The sequence below is a fragment of the Hemiscyllium ocellatum genome, chromosome 17 (assembly GCF_020745735.1).
Source record: "Hemiscyllium ocellatum isolate sHemOce1 chromosome 17, sHemOce1.pat.X.cur, whole genome shotgun sequence".
Classification (NCBI taxonomy): domain Eukaryota; kingdom Metazoa; phylum Chordata; class Chondrichthyes; order Orectolobiformes; family Hemiscylliidae; genus Hemiscyllium; species Hemiscyllium ocellatum.
The window spans coordinates 24,295,831-24,323,708 of record NC_083417.1 but is presented as its reverse complement, the minus strand read 5'-3'; the positions used below and the strand labels follow the sequence as shown (position 1 = coordinate 24,323,708).

At 37.8% G+C, this 27,878-nt stretch overlaps 1 protein-coding gene across 1 annotated transcript in view; it reads right to left on the bottom strand.

The window, feature by feature from the left end:
- Positions 1 to 5,235: 5,235 nt before the first annotated feature.
- Positions 5,236 to 27,878, bottom strand: part of si:dkey-238o13.4 (uncharacterized protein LOC560780 homolog) — a 33,108-nt gene continuing 10,465 nt past the window's right edge. Inside the window, exons 2-6 of the mRNA XM_060838006.1 lie at positions 21,274 to 21,381; positions 20,597 to 20,736; positions 15,844 to 15,940; positions 10,155 to 10,279; positions 5,236 to 8,381 (exon numbers count right to left, since the gene is read on the bottom strand). Of these exons, the coding sequence (XP_060693989.1) occupies positions 8,205 to 8,381; positions 10,155 to 10,279; positions 15,844 to 15,940; positions 20,597 to 20,736; positions 21,274 to 21,381 (647 nt within the window). The 3' untranslated portion in view covers positions 5,236 to 8,204. The remainder of the gene's footprint in view (positions 8,382 to 10,154; positions 10,280 to 15,843; positions 15,941 to 20,596; positions 20,737 to 21,273; positions 21,382 to 27,878) is intronic.

The window sequence follows — 27,878 nt, the reverse complement described above, 5'->3', positions numbered from 1 at the left end:
GAAATTAAATGGAATTACTTTTCCTTGAAAAGACAGCCTAGGTGACCTCCCCTATGTAACAGTGGAATTTAAACTGCAAAACGCTGCAGATATCTCCAGCGCCATCTTGGAATGGCTAGATGCATTATCATAACTCCAATCACCATCACTGTCACTGACAATGTGGTCCTTGACTTGCTCTGAAGTTGTAAAAAATGAGGTCTGCAGATGCTGGAGATCACAGCTGCAAATGTGTTGCTGGTCAAAGCACAGCAGGTTAGGCAGCATCTCAGGAATAGAGAATTCGACGTTTCGAGCATAAGCCCTTCATCAGGAATCTGCTCTGAAGTTGCACTTACAGCTGCAGCATTTGACAGAGTCAGTGACAAACATCTTTTTGAAGCACCATATCTCAGATATCGTGAAGATTCAGATAGAAGAATTACTCCTGGAACACCTTGCGAGGACGTGATTTCCTGCAGAGAACTCTCCTCCCCCTCATCGTTGTTTCTCCTGCTATACGTGACCTTTACTTATTGGCTCAGTCATATATGATTCCAAGAGGAAGAACTGTTGATGCCTGTACATCTGTGAATAACTGCTTTTTACTGTAGCTTTGAAACCTAATTGGGGAATTCAGAACAAAGGATTGTGATCTTAGGGTATGTAGTAGCTCTATAACTTTGCACTGAGCTGAAGGGAATTTTCTTAATTCAGAGACTGGTGGACCTGTAGCTTTATCTACCACAGAAAGCAGTGAAGGCCAATTCACTTGATATCCTTAAGAAAAACAATGATTTCAAGAGGCTAAAGGTGCAATGGGTCATGGTGAGAGATCAGGAGAATTGCATTGAGATAGATGATCCAACATGGTCTTATTGAATGTGTTATGACACGGGATAAAACTCCCTACTAATTTAAACCAGCAACACAGAAAAGATTCACTCCAAGCTGTAATCTGTTAAAATTCAAGAGGCAAAGAAATATCCCAAAAGTCACTATTTAAAGTAAAAATTAACAACTTTTTAAAAAGTCTAACAGAGAATATTAACTAACAACTATTTACAACTTATTTTTCTTAAACCTATCTCTTACCTCCCCCTCTACAATAAAAAAAATCCTGATTATGATTTACGGAAAAATAATCATGTTTCAAAACAAGTCAGCTTTTCTGAGTTTCCTCTGTAGATTTTCTTCTGTAAATTCTCTCTCCAAGTCAGTTTCAATGTTTTTTTCTGTGCAAATTCCTTCTCCAATTAGGTACCTCTCAAAGAGGTCTGACTAGCAGCCAACATCTGTTGGTCTTCTGGCTGTTCTCTTTGCTGCTCTGGTTAACTGTTCAAAATGTCTGATATTAATATCCCCAAAGCTTCAGATTATTTCATTGGTTTTATTATTGTCAAAGTGCTAAATTCAAACTTGATTGGAATTTGGTATCTTGGGGCATAATTTAAACTGATTGGCCAAATTCAAATTTGTTTTTGTATCCTAGCAATACAGGTCTTAGCTGTTTCGACCAAATGTTACTTTGTTACATTGTTTTGGGCTCTCTGTGCTTCTCTAAGTCCTTGCCAGCTTTTAAAATTCTCTTAAAGGTGCAGTACACCTCTACACCTTCATAATAAATGATAGAGAGTGTTCAATGGGCAGAATGGCCTGCTCCTTGTCATATTTTCTAAGTTTTTTTTAATAAATGAACAGAGGTTAAGATTGAGGAGCACTAGCTTGCTTTCTGTTTGGTAGGGTCAAAAATTGTTTTTGTTTATTATGGGGAACATCCCATAAGCTTGGAAAGCTTTCGTTTTCCAACTTGCAAAAGTTGCAATTGAAACTCGGGCAAAGAAACAGTTTCTCACAGTCAAAGAAGTTCGCTTAGAAATGTTAGGAGCTAAATGATCTCAGTGTAAAGTTTTTAACTGAATGTTCCAGGCCAGATGTGTTTGGTTAGAATCCAAAAAAGGTTATTTGAAGCTGAAAAGTCTAAGCTCAGTTATGTGACTAATCAAGGAAAAGGCTATCAAGTTCTCATATCTAGGAATTGGAAGAAACAGCTTGGTTAAACCTATGGATCTGATAGGCAATCAATCTCTTTCTGTTGCTTGAAAACCATAAAGTGAAGGTATTGCGATAGTTGCGATTATGTTTTTACTGTGTTTCAAATCTTTCAAATTGTGTTTTAGGAAAATTGCTTGTTTTCTAATTTATCTTCTTCTTTCTCTTTTATTGTTAAAACCAAATTTACAGCGCTTTATGCTGTGTTTAAGTAAAAGGCCACCATGTTAAATATGAAAATAAACAAAATATGATCTTTCAGACAAATCATCAACTTGGAATCTGCCTTGTCCAGCAGAAACATCAGCTGAGATGATAATAATGTTTATTTAAGGAAATATATAAATACTTTGGAGACAGTTCAAAGAAGGTTGATTATAATAAGAGTTCAAATGAGCAGGTTGACTGATTGGGAAAGGGTGGAGAGGGTAGGCTTAGAAGAATAAGTGGGGACTTGATTGAAACATAAAGGATCTCGTAGGCTCAAGACAGGGAAGAAAGGATGTTTCCTCTTGTGAGAGAATCTAGAGGTCACCCTTTAAAAATAAGAGGTCACCCACTGACAACAGAGATGAAGAGAGTTTTTTTTCCTCACAGAGAGTCATGAGTCTTTGATACTCTCATCCTCAAAGGCAGTCAAAACAGACTGTTGGAATATTTTTCAGCAGAGCCAGATAGGTCCTTGATGAACAGAGGGCTGAAATAGGGAAGGCTGGAAAATATATGCTAATGTGGAGGAGAAGTTATGATCTAATTGAATGGCAGGACGGACTTATGGAGTCATAGAGATGTACAGTACAGAAACAGACCCTTCAGTCCAACTCATCCATGCCGATCAGATATTCTAACCTAACCATGTGCCATTCATCAGCAGTTGGCTCTAAACACTTACTATTCATTTACCCATCCAGATACCTTTTAAAGTGTAGCAGCCACCACCACTTCCTCTGGCAGCTCATTCCATACACTCACCACACTCGTGTGAAAAGGTTGTCCTTTCGTTCCCTTTCATATCTTTCCCCTCTCACCCTAAACCTATGCCCTCGAGTTCTGGACTCCGCCATCCCAGGGAAAAAACCTTGTCTATTTATCCTATCCATGCCCATCATGATTTTATAAACATCTATAAGGTCACCCCTCAGCCTCTGATACTTCAGGGAAAACAGTCCCAGCCTATTCAGTCTCTCCCTGTAGCTCAAATCCTTCAACCCTGGCAACATACTTGTAAATCTTTTCTGAACCCTTTCAAGTTTCACAACATCCTTCCTATAGGATTCCAAAAGTGGCCTAACCAATGACTGGCTGAGTGTCCTACCCCTCCTTCCAATTTATATATTGGTATGGTTTATCCAAATCGCACTAGTATGTGGTCCTTCTTGCTACTTCGTGCATGTTTAGCTGAATGAGATTAAGAGAGGCTGTTGACCGAGAAGTGTGGAGAGCTCCAGAATGGCAGCTCTCAATATGCAAGTTTCCTGTGAACATTAAGTGCATATCCATTCACCCTTTAACAAGATTGTGTCTGCTATGTGTCACTTTAACAGTGTGTGCATGTGTCACAGAAATTATTTTGGAACCCAAGGGGCATTGTTAACCCCCAAAACATGGTACAATTCCTCATCCACTGTGCTTTTATGTTAATTATGTCTGGGTTTGCCTTTTCCTCAAAAGACAAATATTCCCAGCCAAATTGTTATGTAATATTCCAATAGTTGGCAATAAAGAAAGTGGAATGTGTTTACTTTGAATCGAGTTAGATCTGTTTATAGTTCACACATCACTGTCTCAAAAATGAAAACAACATGTGGAACAGGCTGCAACACATTAGGCCAAATCAAATCATCATAAGCACATGTTAGTAGGTTCCTAACCAGTTACTGGGACATGAAACTGATCTGATGGTTCAGTTACCCAATGGAAAACTTATCCCGTTGTTATATTGGTTTTCTAATTGGATTTCAATTACATTGAAAGCAGATCAGAGAAGATAATCAGGTCAGATTTGAGAGGGTTGTCAGAGAATTGTTGAGTCAACGGAATTAGTCAGATTATGTTTGACAGACAAAATCAGAAACTGTTGGAAAAACTCAGCAGGTCAGGCAGAATCTGTGGAGAGAAAGCAGAGTTAATGTTTCAGATCCAGTGACCTTTGATTATAAAGCAATCCGTGTGACTGATCGTCATGTTATATGCACTATTGCTCATTATGGGATAGATTTGCTGCACTTTTTTTCAGGGTAGAGGCTCTTGTCTTAAATAAGACATTGTTTATTGCATGTTAGCAACGAAGAAGTGTTACACTCTGATAAATGTTGTTACAGAGTTTAGTTATTGTAACAAAGACGGCCAGGTGGACCTAATAGAAAATGAATTCCCCAACTGGGATGGTTAATATGGATAAGTCAGGGAGTCCTGGCTGACAGATATAAACATAAGTGTCAGAGGTTCTGTTCACTCTTAGAGCCGTCTCTGAGGAAGCTGGATCAGTGTTAAGGACTCTCCATGTATAAATAAAGGATGACTTGGTGACAGGATACCAGCCACTGTGGATTATTTCACAGTGAGGAAGACTGAAACATTTGGCTTTATTCCTTCAAAATCCTAAACTGTTCTGCCCACAAACTCATAGAACATCATTATAGTGGGTGGGACTAATGACACTTCAATATTAGCCATTTCAGATCTATGCAACTTCTCTCTCCAAACATTTTTCTTATTACTATTGTGCATTTTTTTTATATAATTACATTAATCACTAGCCATCTCCCCCAAGCCCAAGAGGCCTCTTGAAGCTCATTTGTTCAGTATGTTGAGAGATTGACAGATTTCTAATTACCAATGAAGTAAATGTATGTGGGGTAATGAGAACTTGTAAAGAAGGGTCACTGTTCCTGAAACATTCACTTTGATTTCTCTTCACAGATGCTGCCAGGCCTGCTGAGCTATTCACGCAACTTCTGTTTTTGTTTCTGATTTACAGCATCCGCAGTTCTTTTGGTTTTTACATGGTCTTTGTAACAGACTGCTGACTAAGATGTAATTTTGTTCTGAGATATTGGTTAAAGGTGTAACATTCAATAAAATAATTAACTTAATGGTAATGGGAAATTGGGTAATTAGAACATTAAATTTATCACATTTACTCTGAGGGAGGATTCAGTAATAATCCAATAATCATCAATCTAATTTTTTAAAACAAACACATTAAACTTTATAAATTATATTTATTAAAACATGCAACAAAATTAACAAATAGCAATTTACATCAACAATGGAGAGCATTAGCTACAGTTTGTAGAATAAATATTATTTTTTAAAGTGACCAAACAATAGTTAATTCATTCCTCATTTGTTGTGATGTTGGCTAAACACAGCTCATATTAAGAAAAGTAAATAGCCAAAGTCCAAAGGTTAACTGAAGTAGGGAACATCTTACTTTGATACTAAAACTACAAAATACTGAAAAGAATGATATGCCTTTCAAAAATTGAACCTTATTAAATTAAACCAAACTACATTTTTTGAACAATAAAAGCAAATGTGCCTTCCTGTTCAGAAGTGACTATTAACCTATTTGTTAACATGCATGCTCTTTATTGTATTTATATTTTGGATTATTCAAAGTGTGATTATATGTTCAGTTTGGGTGGCACAATGGCTCAGTGGTTAGTATTGCTACCTCACAGTGCTCGGGACCTTGGTTCAATTCCACCCTTGGGTGACTGTCTGTGTAGAGTTTGCACATTCTCCCTGTGTCTGTGTGGGTTTCCTCTGGGTGCTCCGGTTTCTTCCCACAGTCTAACAATGTGCAGGTTAAGTGGATTGGCCATGCTAAATTGCCCATAATCTCCAGGGGTATGTAGGCTAGGTGGGTTAGCCATGGGAAATGCAGGGATAGGGTCTGGGTAGCATACTCTGAGGGTCAGTGTGGACTCGATGGGCTGAATGGCCTGCTTCCACATTGTAGAGATTCTGTAATTCTAAATAATTGCTGATATAATATAGCTTTAGAAATGGCAGACATATACCAATTCTGGATTCCTTGATTTTACTCTTCCTTAGCTCTTTCAGGACCCAAGAAATACAAAATAATGCTAGCCATTGGATTGTCCAAAGAGATTATTAGTTTGTTGTAAACTTGCATTGTTTTAAGCTAATAGAAATTCTTCAAGCCATATTCTAAATTACATTTACGTAACAATAACACGATTAAGTAAGCTGGATGAAGTGATGTGCGGGACAGTTTTTTTGCCTACTCTCTGATATAAACTTGAAAAGACACAAATGGATCATTCAATTGTTCATAGTCAATTTCTTATTTTCCTGAAAACTGCGAAAAGGGCAATTAATTCAAAATCAGTTTAAGCATATTGGCCAGACTATTGATTTGCATTCAATAGTAATTAAGCTAGCTGTCCATAGATCTCTAACTTTTGGCAAAGTTTCCTGTTAAGTGCAACAGATATTTTATTACTGAAAACTCTTGAACAAAGCCCAATGTTAGTAATTAACAATGATTGTTTATTTATTAGACAACACTGATTTCCTCAAACCTCTCTGAGATTGGGATTTTAAAAACTGGAGGAATTAAACGTGATTTTACTGTACATTAGCTGTTCACATTCGACAGATGAATACAAATCAACAAGAGAAATCAACAACATCCTTGACACCCCAGTGAAAATTACTGTAATTAAATGAACTGCTGCTCACAACTATTCAAATCTGGACCATTTTGTTATGACTGGGTTTGAAACAGATCAAAATTGTGAATACTCCATCTGCTGCTTTAGAAGAGAAAAAGGAAATCTTCATAATTCTCTCCTTTAATTATAGATAATTTTTGCCAACAATATATGTCAATCTTCCACTACCTAATCACTGTAGAGCTCAGTTTCATCTTTATCTCCAGCAGTGAGTTATTTGATGTGTAAATAAAACTGATCTAACATTGGTAGGCATTGTTATTAATACTAACAGCAAAAGAATGAACTATTGAGTCATGCGGCAAGGAAACAGACCCTTTTGCCCAACTCATTCATGCCAACCAGATTTTCTAAATTGAACTTGCCCCATTTCTCTGCATTTGGCACATATCCCTCTCAACCCTTCCTAAGCATCTACCTGTCCAAATGCTTTTTAAATGTTGACATTCTACTTGCCTCTACTCATTGCTGTAATTGGGAAATGTGAATTTAGTCTTTTATCCTACTGCGACGATGCTGCTCCTTTAACAAGGTTATGTTGTCCTTGGTTTTTATTTCCAGAGAAGTTGTGAAAGACACAGACTCTGAACAGTCTAGGTTGCAGGGATTTTGATTATAGCTAACAGATGCTACCTCAGGCAAAAGGCCTTTAAGTTTAATAATAACACTTGTGCAATGAAATGGGAGCGGCCAGTTCTCCCGGATCAGCTTCTCTCTGGTTTAGTTTGTTTTTAGCACGATTGAATTGAGAAGCTGCTAAGCAAAGAAGCAGGTCCAGGCTTATCCTCCTCTCTCTCTCTGGCTTGTCTCCTGTAAGATCCTGATTTTACCTTTTGTGCCAAGGGATGTTTATGGAGATTACTGCAAGTATTGGGAGCAGAATCATTAAGTTAGGATAGTTTGTTGGGGTTTGGATAGGTTAAGTTATTCGGTATTCTGTTCCCTTTTGTTTACGTTTCATTTGGCAATCATGCAAATAAATTGTTTTGTTTAAAACGAAGTGGTTTGACCAGCTGCATTTCTCCTGGAATATCCACTGTACAACTGCTTAAAACAACTCGCAAAGGTAGGGTCTGGGCTACTTTCTTGAAATGTTTTGAGGAGCTTTGGCCTGGTCCATAACACTACATTAGTTTGGAACTTGAATACGCTGAGGATTCTTTGCTGAGGTGGTACAGCTTCTCAAGCTACGCACAACACAACATATGACTTTACTTCATTCTAATTTAAGTTTTCATAGGGGTTTCTAAATGTCATAATGACATAAAAAAAATCAAACTACCAAGATAAACACAATATTTAGCTTAATTTAGCTCACAGTGCTATGAACAGGCAGATACATTGATTGATATATCACTGGTTCTATTGTAAAAGTGCACACTACTGTAGTGTAATAGGGCTTCAAAATAAACTATACATGCAAAATGGAATGATGACTTGGCATGCCAACTTGTAATATCTTCACTTTCAGACTTTCCCTTCCACAATCAGGGTTTTGAGATCAGCTGGGGTATTTGCACAGAACACATGATGTGAAACAGAATTCTTTTCCAAAACAGTGGCTATTGCTTCCCCTACATCTAAGTGATTCACAAAGCCGGGTGCAATTCGGTCTGGGGTTGCAACACCCATGTTAAGTTTCACCTGTAAAGATCGAACAAGTAAAAAAACAAAGAGATTAATCCACCAAGATAACATATTACTGGAATTTCTATATTTAAAAGTGATAAACATTATAATTTTGTGATCAGCAGCAAAGAAAAGGTGCTTTATGGTGATCTAGCAATCTCTGAAGCATGGACATCCCATCCTTTACCTGACATCAGTTTGAATCTGCCGCCAAGTTAAAAGGACTGTCAAGCAACAGTGATATCATCAGAATAACCAAGCAATCACAATAAAACATTCTCACCACTAGTAAAACTGTAAGTAAAATGCACTAATTCTCAAAAATCGCTAGCACTAATTCTTTTCAGGTTCAATTACTTTTTTTTTCAGAAAGCAAATCAATGATTAGAACATATACATGGGATAACAGTAGAAGCTGAAATATCAAAACCTTTTAGAAAAATTAGAATTTTTTTTATCTTTTGAGGAAATTTGTCATTCTACAAAAATGGAACTGTTTTTCAGATGAAATGAGGTTCAGCAATAATTAAAAATCCAGTTACAGCTCACTCTACAAGATGTAATTTTTGAGGATTTTTAACAGTGAGATTTAGTTCACTGACTGTAGTTTGTGGAATTTGAACAGAGTACTCAATAGAGAACCATATAAACAGTGACAGCAATATTTGGGGTTGAATCCTGAGATGTTAAAGGTGCTGATGAAAGGCCCAGAATTTATCCTTTTTGAGAAGCCCCATCATATCTTATGACACTCAGATAGTGGTGGGCCTAATCTTAGGAAAAGAATTGCAGAGCAGAAGTCAAGCCCACCATTAGCTACAGACCAAAATGAGGCTAAAAGGTCTTTTGTACACAACAGTGCCACTGGGTTTGGTGACTGCTACCAACATTACATCTAACCAAGGCCACAGAATCATGAAGACACCCGAGCCAGAGGTGAGTGGTAGCAGTTGGGGATTGTAGGGAAGTTGGGAAAGTTAGATCAGCAGCAATGGGAAGTTGGGGTGGCCTTCAGCAATCTCTTTCCTTCCCAATGCCAAATCCTTTAATAATGCACTGGGTATCTTTGAAAAAGGGAATGCAACACCAGTCTATGAGCTGCAAGCAAGCACACCATAGAGAGGGCCAAGTTTCCACTTATAGATTTCTATGCATATGTATGGACTCAAGAAGTTCGTTATCATTACCAACTCAAATTCCAGACCAGAAAATGTATAGAATAAACTGATTTGTAAAGACTTTTAAAACATACTTCTTTTAAAGAAGATCTGGAATTTTGACATATTTAAACATTCGTTTGAAAGATGGGAGCAGTTTCTGCAGCTTTAATTCAATTACAGTCAGATAAACGTATTCCATGCAGACCCACTTTTAACATGATTTTCACTGAAAAACTTGTAATGAATCACAACTTCAGATGTAAGACTCTGCACATTCACAATAAAAAGCTGAGCTTCAAAATCAATCAGCAAAATCAATATAAAAAATAATTGAATAGTAAATTTAAAAATAATAGAAACTATTTTAACTTAGGTTTCATGACACAAAGGGAAAGACAAAGTTCATATTCAAAGTTACTAAATGAAAGAAACACAGATGTCTCTCTCATTCATTATCTAAGAAATTAACTAACTAGAAGAAAATCTAAAGGTACTCTGTCAAAATTCAGAACTTTACAAGTTTGTACAGAAAGCAGTTGCTATTCAATGTAGCTTTCACTATTACTTGTTGGAATATACCTCCTTCAATTCCCTCACTTGGTATATGGCATGTTCTTAAAGTTTTTACCTCATTCAGTTTACACGGAACATCAGGGTACTCCTCTCTGACCACCTGACAGAATGCCAAAGCTCCTGCAGCTCCCAGAGTCAAGAAACCAGTCCCAGGCATTAACAGACGCTCCCCTGCACCACCTACAAAAAAATACTAAATTTGTTATTTCATTTAAAACCAATGACATTTGCACTTGAGCTTTTCCTGCTGGTTTATTATGGCTTTTCATCTATAAAACTGGAACCTAGATGCATGTTGCCCAATAATCTAACTGTCAGATATGTGATTACATTCCACATATAGCACAACAGATTAAGTACCAGATAACATTTGAATCAAGACTTTATGACACCAAGATGTGATGGGTATTCTTTTATGTGCAACACTACAGCAGTTCCTCTGTTATCTGAGTGTAATCTGCTCTCAGTATGGATACATAGACACAGCCAGCAATGGGCAATGACTGAGATGGAACCTCAACTACGACAGAGTGCTCTGTTCTGTAGCCTAGTGGCAGAGGATGTAACCATCACACAACACACTTGATTTTGGAAAAGGATCAAACTTGGAGTCTTGTACACAATAGAATTCGGTTCTATAGTCCATTGATGCTTTTATTCTGAACAATCGAAATATTTGAAAATCTATCACTGTGGGTCATACTGCAATGTTGCAAAAAGCCTACAAAATTACAAAGAAATTCTGTTCCACCCTGTTAGGTTCAGATAACCCTTAAATATCTCAATAGTAGAATGGGGTAGAAAATAAACTGAGGCTCCTTTAAATACAGTGTACCTTTGAAAGCTCATGTTTCTCGTATGAAAATTTGCTGTCTCCACCAGCATTGCTGATGTTGAGTAGAAGAGTCAAAATCAAAGCATTCTATAAAACATCAGAAGCTGTAGGCTAAGATTATATCTTTGGAATAACATTGGCAAACCTGCCACATTCAGCCTCAAGCAACAGAACTTGAACAAACCACAAATTATACAAGACGTAGATTCCATTTGCAAATCTTGACAAAATCTCTTTCTGATGTTTATTCACGCCCTAAGCTTTGACTGACCTCTTTTTCTAATCATATTAATAAATATTTAAAATGTTATCTTAATTCTATAACTGGAGTGTAGATTTTGAAAAAGGGATACTTGAATTGTTGATATAAATGCCAGATCTTGGTCATTTGGGTCTGAATAATCTTTTCCCCTATCATAAATGTTTTAGATGATTTCCTGAGATATGCATGACAACCAATCAAAATTGCATCTATGGCTGCAATCCAAAAATATTAATGTCACGGACATCACGCAATGTCGGAAGAGCAAAAAAAGGCTGTACATTGCATGGACTGGAAACTGAAGAAAGAGTTGATAACACATAATTAAAAGGTCAATTACCAAAATAAAGAGAATTTAAAACGGCCCATGATGGACGTGTCTCAATAATCAAAAATATCAAAAAATGTCAGATCAAATATATATGCACACATACTTACAAAAGATTATAAATTGTAATTTTTTTAGAAGGCATGTCTAGTGGTCATGCATCTTTTAACTATGTCATATTCTCTTCTCTTCTAACTGGTACTGCAATTAACAAAGCTAACAAACACACTGGACTCCACAATGGCATGATGACTCATAGTTTCCTATCACCAATTGCTCCATTCCAGTCCTCATCTTTCCCTCCACCTCCGAAACATGTTCAATTTGCCCCTACTGACTGAAAACTGAAGTTGGCCCCTGCAGTAGACATACTCAAAAAAAGAGAATTTAGAGTCAGTGGTAAAATATAGGACTGGCATTGGAGAAGACAGGATGTGGTGAAAAGTTTTGCTTTTAAATATTATAGCACCAGGACAATAGGTCAGCAAATCAAAAGGAGTTAAATGAGGATGAGAAATGTGAAAGTATTGGTGTGGATAACCAACAGGAAGGTGAAGTCTTTGAATATTAGAAACTTAGTAATGTTCATGGATCTTTGGGGAAATTTCTTTTGAGTCAAATTTTTGATGGGTAGGCGTCATCTTATATGGTTTCTTTGTTAGGTATATACAGAAGCTGTCTTATATGCAAGCATATCTCAATGTAGACGACAGAAAGAAAACCGTTCAGAACAAAAGCTCCATTTAATTGTTTTAATTTTCTCTTCTCACCCTGTCCCTATATCCTATTATTCTCTTTCTAAATGTGTGCGCATTAGTCTTCCTCTTAACTACTTCAGTCTTATTTGCTTCAACCACTCCATGTGGCACTGAGTTCCACAATGTCATTTTCACCTCTGTTTGCGTGAAGCAATTTCTCCCAAATTCTCAACCTGATGTATTTGTCACCATCATACTTAAGCTCCTTTTCCTCGCAACTCAGTCACAGGTGCAAACAAGTGGAAGGAAGCAAACTGATTTCATTAATATTAATATTTTTATATAAATATAAAAGATTGAAGTCTTCATTGGGTCTTCTCTCATCCAGAATCCCTTGGGTTGACCATTCAGCTTCCATCCATTCTTGTTTGTGAGGAAATACTTCACTTCACTTCTAAATTGGATGGCTGTGGTCAGCATTACATCACCTCTTGGATTCCATATGGTTCTCATGACCCTTACCCTCTCGTGTTCATGGGGAATGGAGGGGGTGTTGCTCTGAGCTGGTGGAATCCTCAAGATCCTATGGCAAATTCATTAACATGATTTTTCTGGGAGTTCTGCCAGTCTCCCATCAGAGATTCATTGAAAGATCATGAGAATTTCTGTGAAAGTTCAAAAGCCACACTTGTGATTACAAACACAACATGGCCCATCACCATATGGAACATACAGTGTGCTGGAAATTCATTGTATTCTGCCTTTTCAACAGTCCTTTTGCATTCTTAAAAAATGTTGTGTGGTGTGATGAATAGTAATTAACTTTCTTATTCAAATAAAAACCAATAATTCCAGGGTAACTCTAATTAGGGCTGTTGGAACTGTGGTCGATATCTCCCTGAATAAAATGAGTAACCAAATGCAATGCCTTGTTGGTTATGACGCAGTACTGTTTTGATTTCAACAATGGTTATTTATACAAAGCAAATATTCAATTTCTTTTGTATCAAAACAGTATTCTTAAAGCTTAAAGGTAAAATGAATTCAGACTACACATGAGTCATTGTTTACTCTGATTGTCAACACATGTCTACAAAACTCAGTAATTAGCAAAATTACAAGAAACGAAAGCTTAGCTGATCAAGTGAATTATGTGACGCACCTGAAAAGTTGTCGACAATATGTTTTGCATGAACTATGAGAAATATCATCTTGGTTTCAGTAAACTGTTTAAATTGCTGAATTTTCTACAAATTTCTACAAACAATTTCTGTAAGCAGGGTATTGCAGTCACTCATATTGAATTAGACAATATAGTTCCATTTGAAGATCAGTGAATTCAGATCTTACTTCTTGAACAGCATATTCAGTGAAACAACAGGTCAGATTTTGGGCCCCAATATTGAGCCTATAGGATTAGCAGTGTACCCCGTGGCTCAACCAATAGGAGGAGTCTCTTAATTTCCCACCTCTGCGCTCACCTTCCATCTGATGCTGCAAGACCAATCAGAAGGCCTTCAACAATATCAGGCTGGAATCTGTCTGAAAAAGATGCGCATAGCCTTGGTAGCAGGCAAAGGCAAAGGCATTTTGATGCAGATGCCCTTGGTTGCTTGCATTAAAATTGATAAATTCAAAAGGCCCTATGTTGGTCGGGCAATCAGAGTTGAAGTGAAGCCATCCCATAGTCCAATTACAGGAAGGGTCTGTGGCCTTTTGTCTCAGGGGTTCCACCACTAAGCATGGAGCCCACTGGACTACCAGCTGAGGAAGCAAAAATAAATGAGCTGGTGGCCTCCACACATGGCCAGATCTGTTCTAACATTGGTAAAATTTAGCACTACTGCAAAATGGCCCTGAAGTGGTTTCTTTGTTAAGCTAACTGGTTGCCTGAGAATGTCTCCTGGCAGTTTGTCCTGGGAATGTCTCCCGGCAGCCGGAATGCTTCATCAATGTGACTCCTGCCTGGATCTAGCCAACTTCCATCTTGATCATTATCACAGGGCCAGAAAGGTTCAGTCCAACTAAACTGCTTTCTTACCATTTCCAATCCTTGCATGGTATGTGCTGTAATTAGCTTGAAAACAACTTTTTGGTGCAATATGTAATTTTCCCTATTCATTATTGTGCAAAATAAAATTAACGTGTTTTGCTTGTCACACTACAATGATACAGCATTTGTACTCAGTCTGCAAGAAACACATTTAGAAGCTTTTACAACAAAGGCAAAGTACAGTAGATGCTAGAATACTGGAAAAATGCTCAAACAGAATCTGGGGAGAAAGAAAGATTGAGACATTTGAAGCCTGTGTCTATTCTGAAGGAAGATCTTAGACAGGAAACATTAACTCTGTTTCTCTTTCATTAGCAGCTGGTAGACCTACTAAGTCATTCCAAAATGTTTTGCTTTTATTCTAGTTGCTGCTATTAAAGTAAATCATACTGGCATTTTAGTGACAATGAGGAAAGCATTCCTGTATAGCTGTCAGATGTTTAATGCATAATATTTATGAAATAAATTGATAGATTGAGATGCTTTTTAATTATTGGTTTTGATTGTCTATGCACCTGGAAAATTGGGAACTCTGCTGAAAGCTTCAAACTAACCACACTTGAATTGGTTTATACTCTTTCCTCAGGCATGCTCCTAATACCATCATTGACAGTGAATGAGATAGAAGAGAACGTGTAGGCACAAAGCCAGGTTTTGATTTTCATCCCTTTACAAAAACTTGCACATAGTAATGTTAAAAATCTAAATTTCTCCCAGAAACCCATGTATAAGGTCTGCTTTACTTGATCCTTTTAAATTATTACATAGAAATCAGTAAGGTAACTCAAAAGGATACAGGTAATCCCAAATTGATTTTTTTTTTAATTAGTTCTTCTGTGGAATGTGAATTTTGCTGCCAGTTTTATTGCCTAACCCTATTTGTCTTTGAATGTGAGTAGCTTGCTATGCCATTTCAGAGGGCAGTTAAAAGGCAACTATTGTATTGTGAATCTGGAGTCACACGTTGGCCAGACTGGTTGATATATTTCCTCAATGGACATTAGTTAACCAGATTGGCTTTTATCACAATTACTAATAATTATCATGGTCACTATTTCTGAGATTAGCTTTCAATTCCAGCATTTATTCACTGAATTTAAGTGCCACCAGCTGCTGTGATATTTGAGCCTATTTCCCTGCTATGTAGGCTTCTTGTTTATAGATCCAGTGGTATAATCATCATAACACCATCTTCCCTCAATCCACTGCATTATCATATTGTGGTGCACGATACTAATGTTAGGTGTCTAAATTGTGGAGTGTCCCTTCTATAGTTCATCTCCCGTTCACCTTGATGAGCACATATGCAGGATTTCTTTAAAAAAAACTATTCATGCAAACATATTCTAAAGTTCTTTGGAACAGTGGAACTGCAATCATGAGGAAATTATAGCAGACTCAATGGTTCTACCATTAAAAAAAACATTTTACTTTGTAACTGGGATATAAACTTGGAATTTCAGCATGAGGTGAATTCATAAGATGACAAAGTGGTAATTCCAAAAATTAAAAAAAAACTATATCTTTAAATGTTGCCAGTTCCTGGAGATAGGAGTAAATGTACTCACCAGTTATAAATGTGTATGATCCATTGTGGTCATCTTTAACCAAAGGAAAGAATGCCTTCCAAGATGTGAAAGTACTTATCAGCAGTGTGTTCAGAACCTGAAGTATAAAATATGTGCAAATTTAAGCCTGAGTTTATTGCACAGTGCAATTTTCCAATCATTTTCCATTATTATTCACAACATCCATTCCTTCCGATGGAGACTGTCATGAAATTTACATTGGAGGCAAGTGGACATTCCAATATTTGATTCCCTCACGCAAAACAAGGTAAGGCACTCAAATGAAAATCTATGAAGCAATGACTCTATTAGGATCCAATGACTGATCCTCTAGCTTTCTCATCCTAAGTGATTAGATTAGATTATTTACAGTATGGAAACAAGCCCTTTGGCCCAACAAGTCCACGCCGACCCTCCGAAGAGCAACCCATCCAGACCCATTCCCCTACATTTATCCCTTCACCTAACACTATGGGCAATTTAGCATAGCCAATTCACCTAACCTGCACATTTTTGGACTGTGGGAGGAAACCGGAGCACCCAGAGGAAACCCCGCAGACACAGGGAGAATGTGCAAATTCCACACAGACAGTTGCCTGAGGCGGGAATTGAACCCGGGTCTCTGACGCTGTGAGGTAGCAGTGCTAACCACTGTGCCACCGTGCCGTCCACAGCCTTTGGGAAACGTTTGCTCTTACACAAGTGCTAAAGGAAAAGAAGCTGCTTTGACTGTGTAGAAATTATGCATGATAAAAAAAAATCCATTATGATTGCAAATTATTAAAATGAATCAAAGGAATTTAACTTTCATGTCATGTGCAAACTGAACAAGAGGAGTGAAAATGGCTTCGGAGGTGCAATTTTAAATCACAAGGGGCAAATGAACACCTCTTCTAAATCATGAGAACGTGCATGTATACAAATCATACACTAATAATCTCAGCTAACTTGCTTTATTAGCCCAAAACTGAACCAATAAAATGTAATCTCCTAATTTAACACAACCTCTGAGTGGAGATGCAATGGTGGAATTCTCTCTAGACCAAGCGTGCAGGGAACAGGAGACAAGGAGACAAGGACACAAGGTGAAGGAAACACTGCAAGGTGAGTGTTTTCATCTTTTAAAATCATCTCATGGACCAAAAGGCGTGGGACTGCTGCACTTTTCTACATGACAATACCATGGCTCCCAGTTGCGCCAGGTTTTCTCCCTCCATCAGGATTCTATTCACAAAGCACTTAGCTTGCACTAGACACTGTGAGCTTGTGTTCCCAACTGTTGTGGTTTGACACTTGGTTTTAAAAGCTGTACAGTGCTTTCCACCAATAAGTTTGATCAGAATTCTTTCTTGCAGTTGTTAGGCAGTAACAAGGATATACAAGTTTTAAGTGTGAAAGATTTACAAGTGAAGGAATAAATTGTTCAACATTTAAAAATAGCACGTCCCAAATATTTTTTGTCAATCGTATAACATTTAGCTCAACTAAAAAAATCAGTTTGATACCATAACTGTTCAGAATTGTCAAATTTCAGCTTTGACGCTGCTGTTTTTTTGGAACATGGGATGATTGTGTTGCTGGCTAGGTCAGCCCCCATTTATTGCCCATCCCTAATAGCTAAGAGTCAACTACATTGCTCTGCATCTTGACTTACATGTAGGCCATACCAGGTGAGGAGCTGAAAATGTGTTGCTGGAAAAGTGCAGCAGATCAGGCAGCGTCCAAGGAACAGGAGAATTGGCGTTTCGGGCATAAGCCCTTCTTCAGGAATTCCTGAAGAAGGGCTTATACCCGAAACGTCGATTCTCCTGTTCCTTGGATGCTGCCTGGCCTGCTGCGCTTTTCCAGCAACACATTTTCAGCTCTGATCTCCAGCATCTGCAGTCCTCACTTTCTCCCAGACCAGGTGAGGACACCAGTTTCTTTCCCTAAAGGACATGAGTGAACCAGATGGATTTTTATGACAATCAACAATGGTTTCATTGTCATCATTTGACAATCGAATTCCAATCTTTTGTTGAAGTTGAACCCAGGTCCCCAGGATGTTACCTGGATGTCTGGATTAATAGTCCAGTAATAACTCTACTAAGCCATCACCTCCTCACTAGTATATTGGCAGCCATATGATCATATACTTACTCTCAGTATTTCATGTTACTTAAATTTTCATTGTGTATTTAGTTACAAAATGAAAAATGCTTTGTGGGTAATAAAAAGTTAATGAGAAACAAGGTTTCATGTAAACATTCTGACCAAAGTTAGATTTTTAAATGCAGCCCATAGCTGATTCACATGTTTCAGGAACAGCCACATAAACCATTTGCTAGTCATTGGTGAAAGTGGATGGTGAATTCACTTATCATTGACCTCAGTGAAAAGCTACCAAATACCTTGTGGGCTCAGCACATTGATTTTCTTTATTCTGATATAACCTTAAGTTTGCCACAATCTGTGACAAATTGCAGGCAGGGTAATCAGCCAGTCAGTATGAAGAATTCGCACAGATATTAAAGTAGGTAATCAATAATCTCCTTACTGGCATAAAATTCACAAAAGAGGAAGAAAGGAACAACAAACTACTATTCTTAGACGTCACAGTAAAGCAACAGTCAGTGGGGAACTTCAAACCAGCATCTACAGGAAAATAACACATATGGAACAAATACTCAACTACAGAAGTAATCATTCCAACACCCACAAATCAAGCTGATTAGGACATTGTTTCAATGATCCATCACACACAGCAGCACCGAGGAACTACGCAGAGCAGAGGAAAATTACCTATGCAGCATTTAAGAAGAACAGGTACCCAATAAACACAGTGCACCGATTTCTCAGCAACAAACCTAAACAAGCAGACCAAAATACATCCAGAATCCCTCACCAATCTCTTCCTACATCAAAGACATATCAGAAATGACTGCAAGACTACTCTAACCTTTTGGCATCATGGTAGTCCACAAACCCACGAACACACTTAAACAGCAGCTAATGAACTTAAAAGATCCTATACAGACAACAAGCAAAACAAACATCATTTACAAAATACCTTGCAAGTACTGTATCAAACACTATATTGGATAATCAGGCAGAAAACTAGCCACCAGGATACATGAACATCAACTAGCCACAAAAAGACATAACCCACTATCACTACTATTCTTGCATACAGATGAGGAAGGACACCACTTTGACTGGGAAAACACATCCATCCTGGGACAAGCCAAAGAGAGGCACACACAAGAATTCCTAGAAGCATGGCATTCCAATTGGAACTCTATCAACAAACACATGGATTTGGACACCATCTACCATCCTTTGAGAAAAAGAACTGAAAATGACATAATCAAACACCCAAAGGAACCTAAACACATAAATAGAAAGTGGGACATAACACCAGCGCTTCACCAGAGGCTCACTGATGATGTTACGCAGAATGGTAACGAAACGTCTGAAATTGAACCTTCCAGCTCATCAAGCAATCTCACATCTAGTACCTCAAACTGAGCTACAAAACCTTTCAAACATCACTCAGAAATGAAAGGCATAGATTTTTCTACATGTTTCAATCATCTTACAGGAAACAAAAGTAAAGATTGGGCCAGATTATTGCTTTAAAATGTGTAGCATTTGTCAAGTTTTCTTCTAAGGAAATGAGACTCCACTCTGACAAATGTTTTTCAGCACTGGAGAGACTGTTCACGATGAGTAATGTTTACTATGCTGTTAAACATTCAGTAAATCTCATTCAACAAGGTTTAACATTTTTGGTGGTTTTTACAGTGAAAGAGAGTGCGTAAAGCGTTGATGTTAACACAGATCCAGTGCTTTGATGTGGTATATATTTGTGAAGATTCTACACTATGGAGGAGCAGAAAATCACTGAGAGCAACTTCTCAATTTCCAACTATTACTAAACTTGTATAGCTATATGTCGTTCTCAATTTAATTCCACACTAACAACATGGTGGCACAGTGGTCAGCACTGCTGCCTCAAAGAGCCAGAGACCTCGGTTCGATTTCTGCCTCAGGCAATTGTCTGTGTGGAGTTTGCACATTCTCCCTTTGTCTGTGTGGGTTTGCCCTGGTTTCCTCCCACAGTCCAAAAATGTGCAGGTTAGGTGAATTGGCTGTGCTAAATTGTCTGTAGTGTTCGGTGAAGGGGTAAATGTAGGGTAATGGGTCTGGGTGGGTTGCTCATCAGAAGGTCGGTGTGGACTTGTTGGGCTAAAGGGCCTGTTTCCACACTGTAAGTAATCTAAAATAAACAGTTTTACCATCATACCAAGCACAAGGTTCAATAGAGAAAAGGAAAATAGAATATGTGGCATAATACAGTTACACCTTTCAAGAGTCCTAATTCAATTTGTACCTAATGCTCAGAATAATTAATATTCTAGTAACCAGAGGTCTGGCTTAACAACAAAACTAAGTGCAGTGAAGCAGCACTGCTGTCTTACATGTCAGAAGAATGCATATTTTGTAACTGGCTTCATTTCAGCGCATGATATCAAAAGTCTTATTAGCTGCTGGCTGCAAAATTCTACTTAAAGGTGGAAGGTAATATATTTTAATTGGTGTACACAATATTGTAATATCTTTCTCTCCAGGCTTATCATGATGCTGCTTGGACCTGTTACTGGACAGGTTTTCAAAGTTAATAAGTCATAGACACAATAAAAAAAAAGTTCATAATTGCCTGTTGCAATGCACTTCAAAAGCCTTAGGTTTGAGTTATAATTCTGACACTTACCCTATTCAGTTCCTCGACCGTTTGAGTGTGTGGAGGACCACCCTGCCACCAACTGAACCCCAGAGATGACACTATATCTGTCACTTTCCCAACAGCCTGCAGTACTGCGGTTTTAGCTGCTTCTGCACCCTCTTCAGAACCTGAAGTTGAGGCAGAGCAACAAGTGTTACAAATGCACAGGAAAGCATGCACAAAATTCCTCAACTTTCATTCTCAGCTGTAGACTTTACTGAAATATATAACGAGGATATTATGCCCATAGTCTCTTTACTCATGCTTCAATTGAAACCAAACATTTTTATTTATTAATACTAAAAATTCAAATTGATGAAAGGACAGTATGTGCAAATTTATATTGATAGTAATACTATGTAAAAATAATGGGTGGCAATTGAAATTAAATAACATTGCGTAGAATTTACAGCACAGCAACAGGCCACTTGACCCAGATGCCAGAGTTTATGCTCCACATGAGCCTCTTTCTGCTTGTATTTATCTAACTCCATCATCGCATCAAATGAGATTCAACTGCACCAAATTTTTTATTCAGACTGTATTGAATTATTTGACCTCTAATTTTAATGCTGATCTTTCTCTTTTATTCTTTCCTCATTAAAAGTAGAGTAAGAGTATATTTTATGTTCTTTTTTAGTTACTGTTCAAAAATGATACCATACCAACATCTCCAATCAACGTAAAAAGCCTAGATCGAGTAGCAGCTGGGACAAAGTGTTTCAGTTTTTCCAACCGGGCTGCATCTCTGGATATGACTACCACACGGAAGCCTAGGAGATCCAAAAAGAAAAGGACATTTAACAATAGCAACACAAAAGTAGCCCCTAGACACCAACACAAAAACTTCTCTTTCAGATGGGGGTAGGCAAATAAACATTCTTCCACCAACTTGAATGGAGAAGGAATTTTGGATGAATGATAGCAAGTTTTTTCCAGTCATTACTGTCAATTCTGCCATATTTCATGGAGAGCTTCAAAATGTCTTCACAGCATCTTTTTATCCTCCCCAGGAAGGTGGCTCTTTGAGAGTTAAGAAAACAGGTAATAACTAACTCAACAAAATACATTGTACTTGAAGTCCAAATGATTTAATGATGATTTGGTGCAGAGGCAGAGAAGGGCAGAAAAGGAAGCAAAGCTTGCAATCTGGATCAATTGGCATCATGGAAAGTCCTGCCTCTCCCTGCTATAGGTCCAAAGGTTGGCAGGTCGAGAATCAGCCTGTTCAGTCACATTAAGACCCACAGCAGAAACTAATGACCCAAAGCACTTTGGGATATGTTGAGAATGGTGAAAGATGTTGTGTAAATATCTTTCTTTATGGCACCAAGAGTCACTAAGTACACATTGCTAGTAAACATGTTAAACATCATCCTCAATCAACAGACAGCTTAGTTAGTTATTTATTTACATGTGTATTTTGTTACAACATACAGAGAAAAGTGTCACCACTCTAACACCATCTTAAAATGCAAATATAAACCAAAACATAGAACACAAAAGGCAGAATAAAGAAATTGTGTTCAATATTACAGTCCTTCTTGTTAAGTGCTTTGTCATGGGCCAGGGGCTGGGTCTCCAGCCACAAGTCACCTTCGCTGCATTGGTGCTGCTGGAATAAGTGTTGCCACTACTTGGTGCTATATCCTCTCCACCAGCACCCCGCCACTATAAGTAATCGTTGGATCTTGCCAATGCTTCAGGCCCACCTCACCGATACAGTCACTACTAATGCTGCCAGGTCTGGCAATGGACTCAAACTTGCCTCCATCGCTGCTGCCATGACTCTGCACTGGAACCTAAGCTCACCTCCGCCACAGCAAGGCTAGGACCATATTGTCGATGTAGAAGCGTTGGGCTCCCTCACCACCCCAAAGCCATTACCACAACCGAGTTCCTCAACAAGTAGTAAGTAAAAGAACAAAAAGAAAAGAAATGAAAAGAACAGTGGATAGAGCAAATGAGCTTCATGCTCAGCAGCCCTACTGACACCAGGAAAGAATCTTGCCCAAGCTGTATCATTGGAAGATGTTGTTAAATATGGAAGAGTTTGGTTCTTTCTCAAAATAAATTCCTAACAGATGCTATTTGGGTATCTGACACTACAATGGCAATCTTATTGAAATAGAGCACAGGGGGGACTTATTTGAAAAATGTAACTGAGAAACTTCAGCAGTTAACTGGAAATTTCAGCTAGAAGGTGTTCTACTTTTCAGCCTTTTAGAAACAGCATATCTGGTCTTAGGATGTTTACTCATGCAAAATATCCGTTTCTCCATGTTTGTGACTGTTTTACATTCAGAAGGATTGAAGCTCACATGAAAGAAATTAAAAAGGTAAAGTGTGATGAATTCACGTAATTAAGTTTTATAAACTATAGAAGTCTGATGGTTCTTGGACAATATGTATTCCAAAACCAATTAGCTGATCATTTGCATGTTTTTGGTATTTTGTGCTGGTCATGTATAAATTGGTTGCTGCATTACCTACTTCATCAAATGTAACAGTATTTTGAAAATATTTTGTATTAAGCACTTTGGGATATGTTGAGAATGGTGAAAGATGTTGTGTAAATATCTTTCTTTTTGGCACCAAGAGGCACTAAATACACATTGCTAGTAAACATGTTAAACTAATTAGGAAAATACTCTTGTGGTATAGTATAATTATAAATAAATATGTGAGCACTGCACATGAGCAGGCAAGTTCATCTGTGTCATGAGTAATAAATGAATTAATGTATTTGTATGAATTACTGTTTTAATAATTGCATTTCAGCCTTTTTTTAGCCGATAAACAAATTATATATGAACATACATAATTTATTATTGTCACAGAATATGGTTTGACTCCAATATACAACAAAACTACTGCTGAAAACCTATAACTGAATTTGATTGGACAAAGTGTGATCAGCTGGGCTGTCCTGTTACAAAGCCCCGTCAGTTACCTTTCCATTGATTATATGGATTCCACAAGGAATCAGTGATCTGCTATACAAGATTAAAGCCCATAAAGTGAGTGTGAATACTTAGTCATGATTATACATCCCATGAGTAAGTTTTTCTAAGCCTCTCAGGCAAAAGACTTTATTACGTCATGCATTTAGGCACAACATATTAAAAAAAATCCATTTTCAGGAGACATGAACATGCTTTCATACAGAACCTTATAAAATCAAAAAATCAGAAGATCTCTGAAGCAGCAAATGAGAATAGAAACTGATGAAGGGCTTTTTGCCCAAAATGTCGGATTTTCCTGCTCCTCGGATGCACAAAACACTACATAGGACAAACAGGAAGACAGCTAACGATCTGCATCCATGAACACCAACTAGCCATGAAACAACACGACCAGCTATCCTTAATAGCTACACACTCAGATGACAAGCAACATGAATTCGACTGGGCCAACACTACTATTATAGGACAAGCCAAATAGAGAACAGCCAGGGAATTCCTAGAAGCATGGCATTCATCCACAGATTCAATCAATAAGCACATCGACCTGGACCCAATATACCGGCCACTGCAGCGGACAGCTGGAGCTGACAACCAGAAGTGGCAGAGACAAACCACTATAAATGCCGGAGGAAACATCACAGAAGTGTTTCACAGGAGGCTCCCAAGCACTGAGGATGTCAGCTAGACAGGAGACGAAACGTCTGCAACACAAATTCCCAGCTCGGCGAACTGAACCACAACAATTAGCATGGATTTCAAAAGGGAAAATCTTGTCAACCAAATTTATTTAATTTTCTCAAAGAGGTAACAGCTAGATTACCTGATGGTTTTGCTGTAAATGTGGTTTACCTGGATTTGCAAAAGGCTTTTGGTAAGATTAGATTAGACTTACAGTGTGGAAACAGGCCCTTCGGCCCAACAAGTCCACACCGACTCGCCGAAGCGCAGTAAGGTGCCCTATAATGGTCTATTGAATGGGATTAGAGAATATGTAGGAGAAAGTGAGGTCTGCAGATGCTGGAGATGAGAGCTGAAAATGTGTTGCTGGAAAAGCGCAGCAGGTCAGGCAGCATCCAAGGAACAGGAGATTCAACGTTTCGGGCATAAGCCCTTCTTCAGGATTTATGTAGTCAACTGTTATGAAGATATGTTGACTAAACTATTTACAATTTATTATTTGTACTGGATATATCATGGAATTTTTAAAAAGTTTTTAGAACAAGAAACATTAAAATATTACATTTGTGAAGAATACAAATTGCTTTTCAGAAAATGCAGAGTCTGCAAAGCTTCAAGAGTTGTCATGTGACCCACATCACAGGAGGGTACTAGATTTTTCATTAACTATTAAAGAGAAGGACTGGCACAGGACAGAAGGAAGTCAGCTTTATTCTCTTCTTTTTTAGAAACTTCTCCCAAAGCTGAGCTTTTGATTTGAAGGCACTCACAATCTCCATTGTTGTAACCTGAGACTTCTTAAGGGACAATTCTGAATCAAATCTACTTTCACCAAGAGAATGAGAGAATTACCACAACGACAATTGCAGAATTACTACTCCAGTAACAAACTCTGGTACCATCAGCTACCATATGGAAAACATCTCTTCAGCCAAAAACAAACCTTTATACAAACCATGAATAATTCACTTTCTTGATTTTTCTTGGTACTTGGCAAAGTTTTAAGAACTAACACGCTGCAGAATTTTGTTTTTATTTGCTTGGGATCATTATGTGTTTTGTTTTTGCAATAATGGGTAGTTTGATATAACTATAGATTTTAAACATTGCGTCAATATTTTTTACATCTTGAATTAGTTTTGGAAATAAAACCTAACTCTTTACTAGTTAACCTAAGGAATTTGACTCGTTCAGTTAGCGTCATGCGGCATAGAAACAGACCCTTCAGTCCAACTCATCCTTACCATCCAGTACTGAACTAGTCCTATTTGCCTGTGTTTGGCTGATATCCCTCTAAATCTTTCCTATTCATGCACCAGTCTAAATGTCTTTCAAATGTTGTAATTGTACCAGTCTCCAGCACTTCCTCTGGCAACTCATTCCATACATGCACCACCCTATGAAAAGTTTTGATAGAGTGAAGACAGAAAGGATTTTCTTCTTGTGGAGAAGAACATAGAGGCTATCATTTGAATTCCCTGTTAGATTCTTTAGGAAACCTTTCTTCACAGACAGTGCTGGGCACTCAGTACCACAGGAACTGGTTGAAGTGAATATTATATGTGCATTTAGGGAGCCAGAAATGTAAAAGAAAGAGAAGGGAGTAGAGGTTTATGAAGATGGATATAGATGAAGATAGATGAGAAGAGACTCGAATATAGCACAAAAATCAGCCAAAAGGCTTGTTTCGGTGCCCTGTGCACATAAATAAGATCAATGACATGTTGATTGCCCTTTTATGGTCTTGGCTGAGGAAGGAATTTTGGCTTGGGGAACTCATTAACTTTCTTCAAATACTGCCTTAGGAACTCTTCTATCTGCCTAAAAGATCAGAAAAGGTCTTAGTTGAGCATTCGTGACAAAAGACTTTCCTTTTATAGTATTTGGACATAAATAATCACATGAGTCTGGTACACTGGCCTGAAATAATCCTATGTCAATAAACATGAATGATGAATATGTCTACCTTAATTTTTCTATTTACTTATTTAACAAAGGTGTGATCCAGCAATTTTCAATACATCAAAGCCTTTGCTAAATAATGGAGAGAATTTCAGACACACAAAATGAGTGTTCATACCTATTATGTCATAATCTCAGAAATTATGTAATGAATTTAACTTTGCCATTCTTTTTTGAAGCCTCTCATCAATCAATGTTGTTTGGAAGAATGGAAGTTCAAAACTTCACACAATGACCTGTAATCAAAGTCTCTTGAAAAACATTGCATTCCTTGATTGATCCTGTTGATAATAGATTTAGACTGACTGGATGTTTTCAGTGAAACGGTTGATAATTACAACCAAACATTAATCAACACCTGGCCTGGGAGTCTTCGGCTCAACTTCATACAGAAAGGTACCTTGAAAGCCAGAGTCTAAACAACTTTACCGACATGACTGATAATTATGCAACCTTTGTCTCAATGTGAAATAATTTTACATGATACTCTTGGGAAGGGGAGCCACTGAAAAGTACAAATACCTTGTCTTTAAGTCAGTGAAACACTCTGTAAACAGAATGCAGCTGCAAACACTTCTGTGCATTATAAAAAAAATTTCCAAATTGACAACCACTTTTCAAATAGAGCTGAAAATGTGTTGCTGGAAAAGCGCAGCAGGTCAGGCAGCATCCAAGGAGCAGGAGAATCGACGATTCGGGCATAAGGTCTTCTTCTTCAAACTTTTCAAATAGAGACATGAAAATTCTGCATCACGTATTTATGGCACAGGGTCCAATCAAAGTAACAGCTCAAATATTGTATCAATATTCTAATTATTCTTGTGCAATGGTAATGGATTTAAGTGAAATGTAATCTTATTAATTAAAGAGTGTTCTCAAGGTCTTACAACACCAGGTTATAGTCCAACAGATTTAATTGGAAGCACACTAGCTTTCGGAGCACCTCTCCTTCATCAGGTGGTTGGAGCAGTGCTCTGAAAGCTAGTGCTTCCAATTAAACCTGGTGTGTGATTTTTAACTTTGTACACCCCACTCCAACACCGACATCTCCAAATCTCAAGGTGTTGACGGGAATGACTTTCGTCACCCTTCCAACTTTGAAGGATGATGAATACAGAGCAAAGAAATCCATTTCAGATATGGGGTGTCTTCATATGAAATAACTTTACTGATGCCTGAAGACACTAATGCTTGTGTGCCACACATGAAGCTACCAAGTCTTGTGGTGGGTTGTCATCTTTATTTCTAATGCCAAGCCACTGGTGACAATGGTGATGCACTGCAGACAACAGAAGTCAACTAGTGATTCCCAGATACAATATTTGATGTTTCAGGCCTAGTTCTCACAGTTGTAAGACTCTATGAAGTGGAGCTTTCAGCATCTTAATAGCCATCTGACTCCAGATACCTCACCACTGAAAAACTCCTTGGATATGAAACCAAACAGGAAAGTGTCCAAGCCATTGAAATCATCTCTACTTGCTGAGTGCCATCAATATCGTTAGTTCTGCTTATGAACTTGGCTGCCATATTTGTGATTTTGCCATGCTAGAATATATATCCACAAAGCACTTTGGATAGCGAAGATCAAAAATTTTTAAGTCTTTTTTCTTGAAAGCTGTTAAGTTATCCCTGTTTTACAGCTGGACAGCAATATGCTGAGA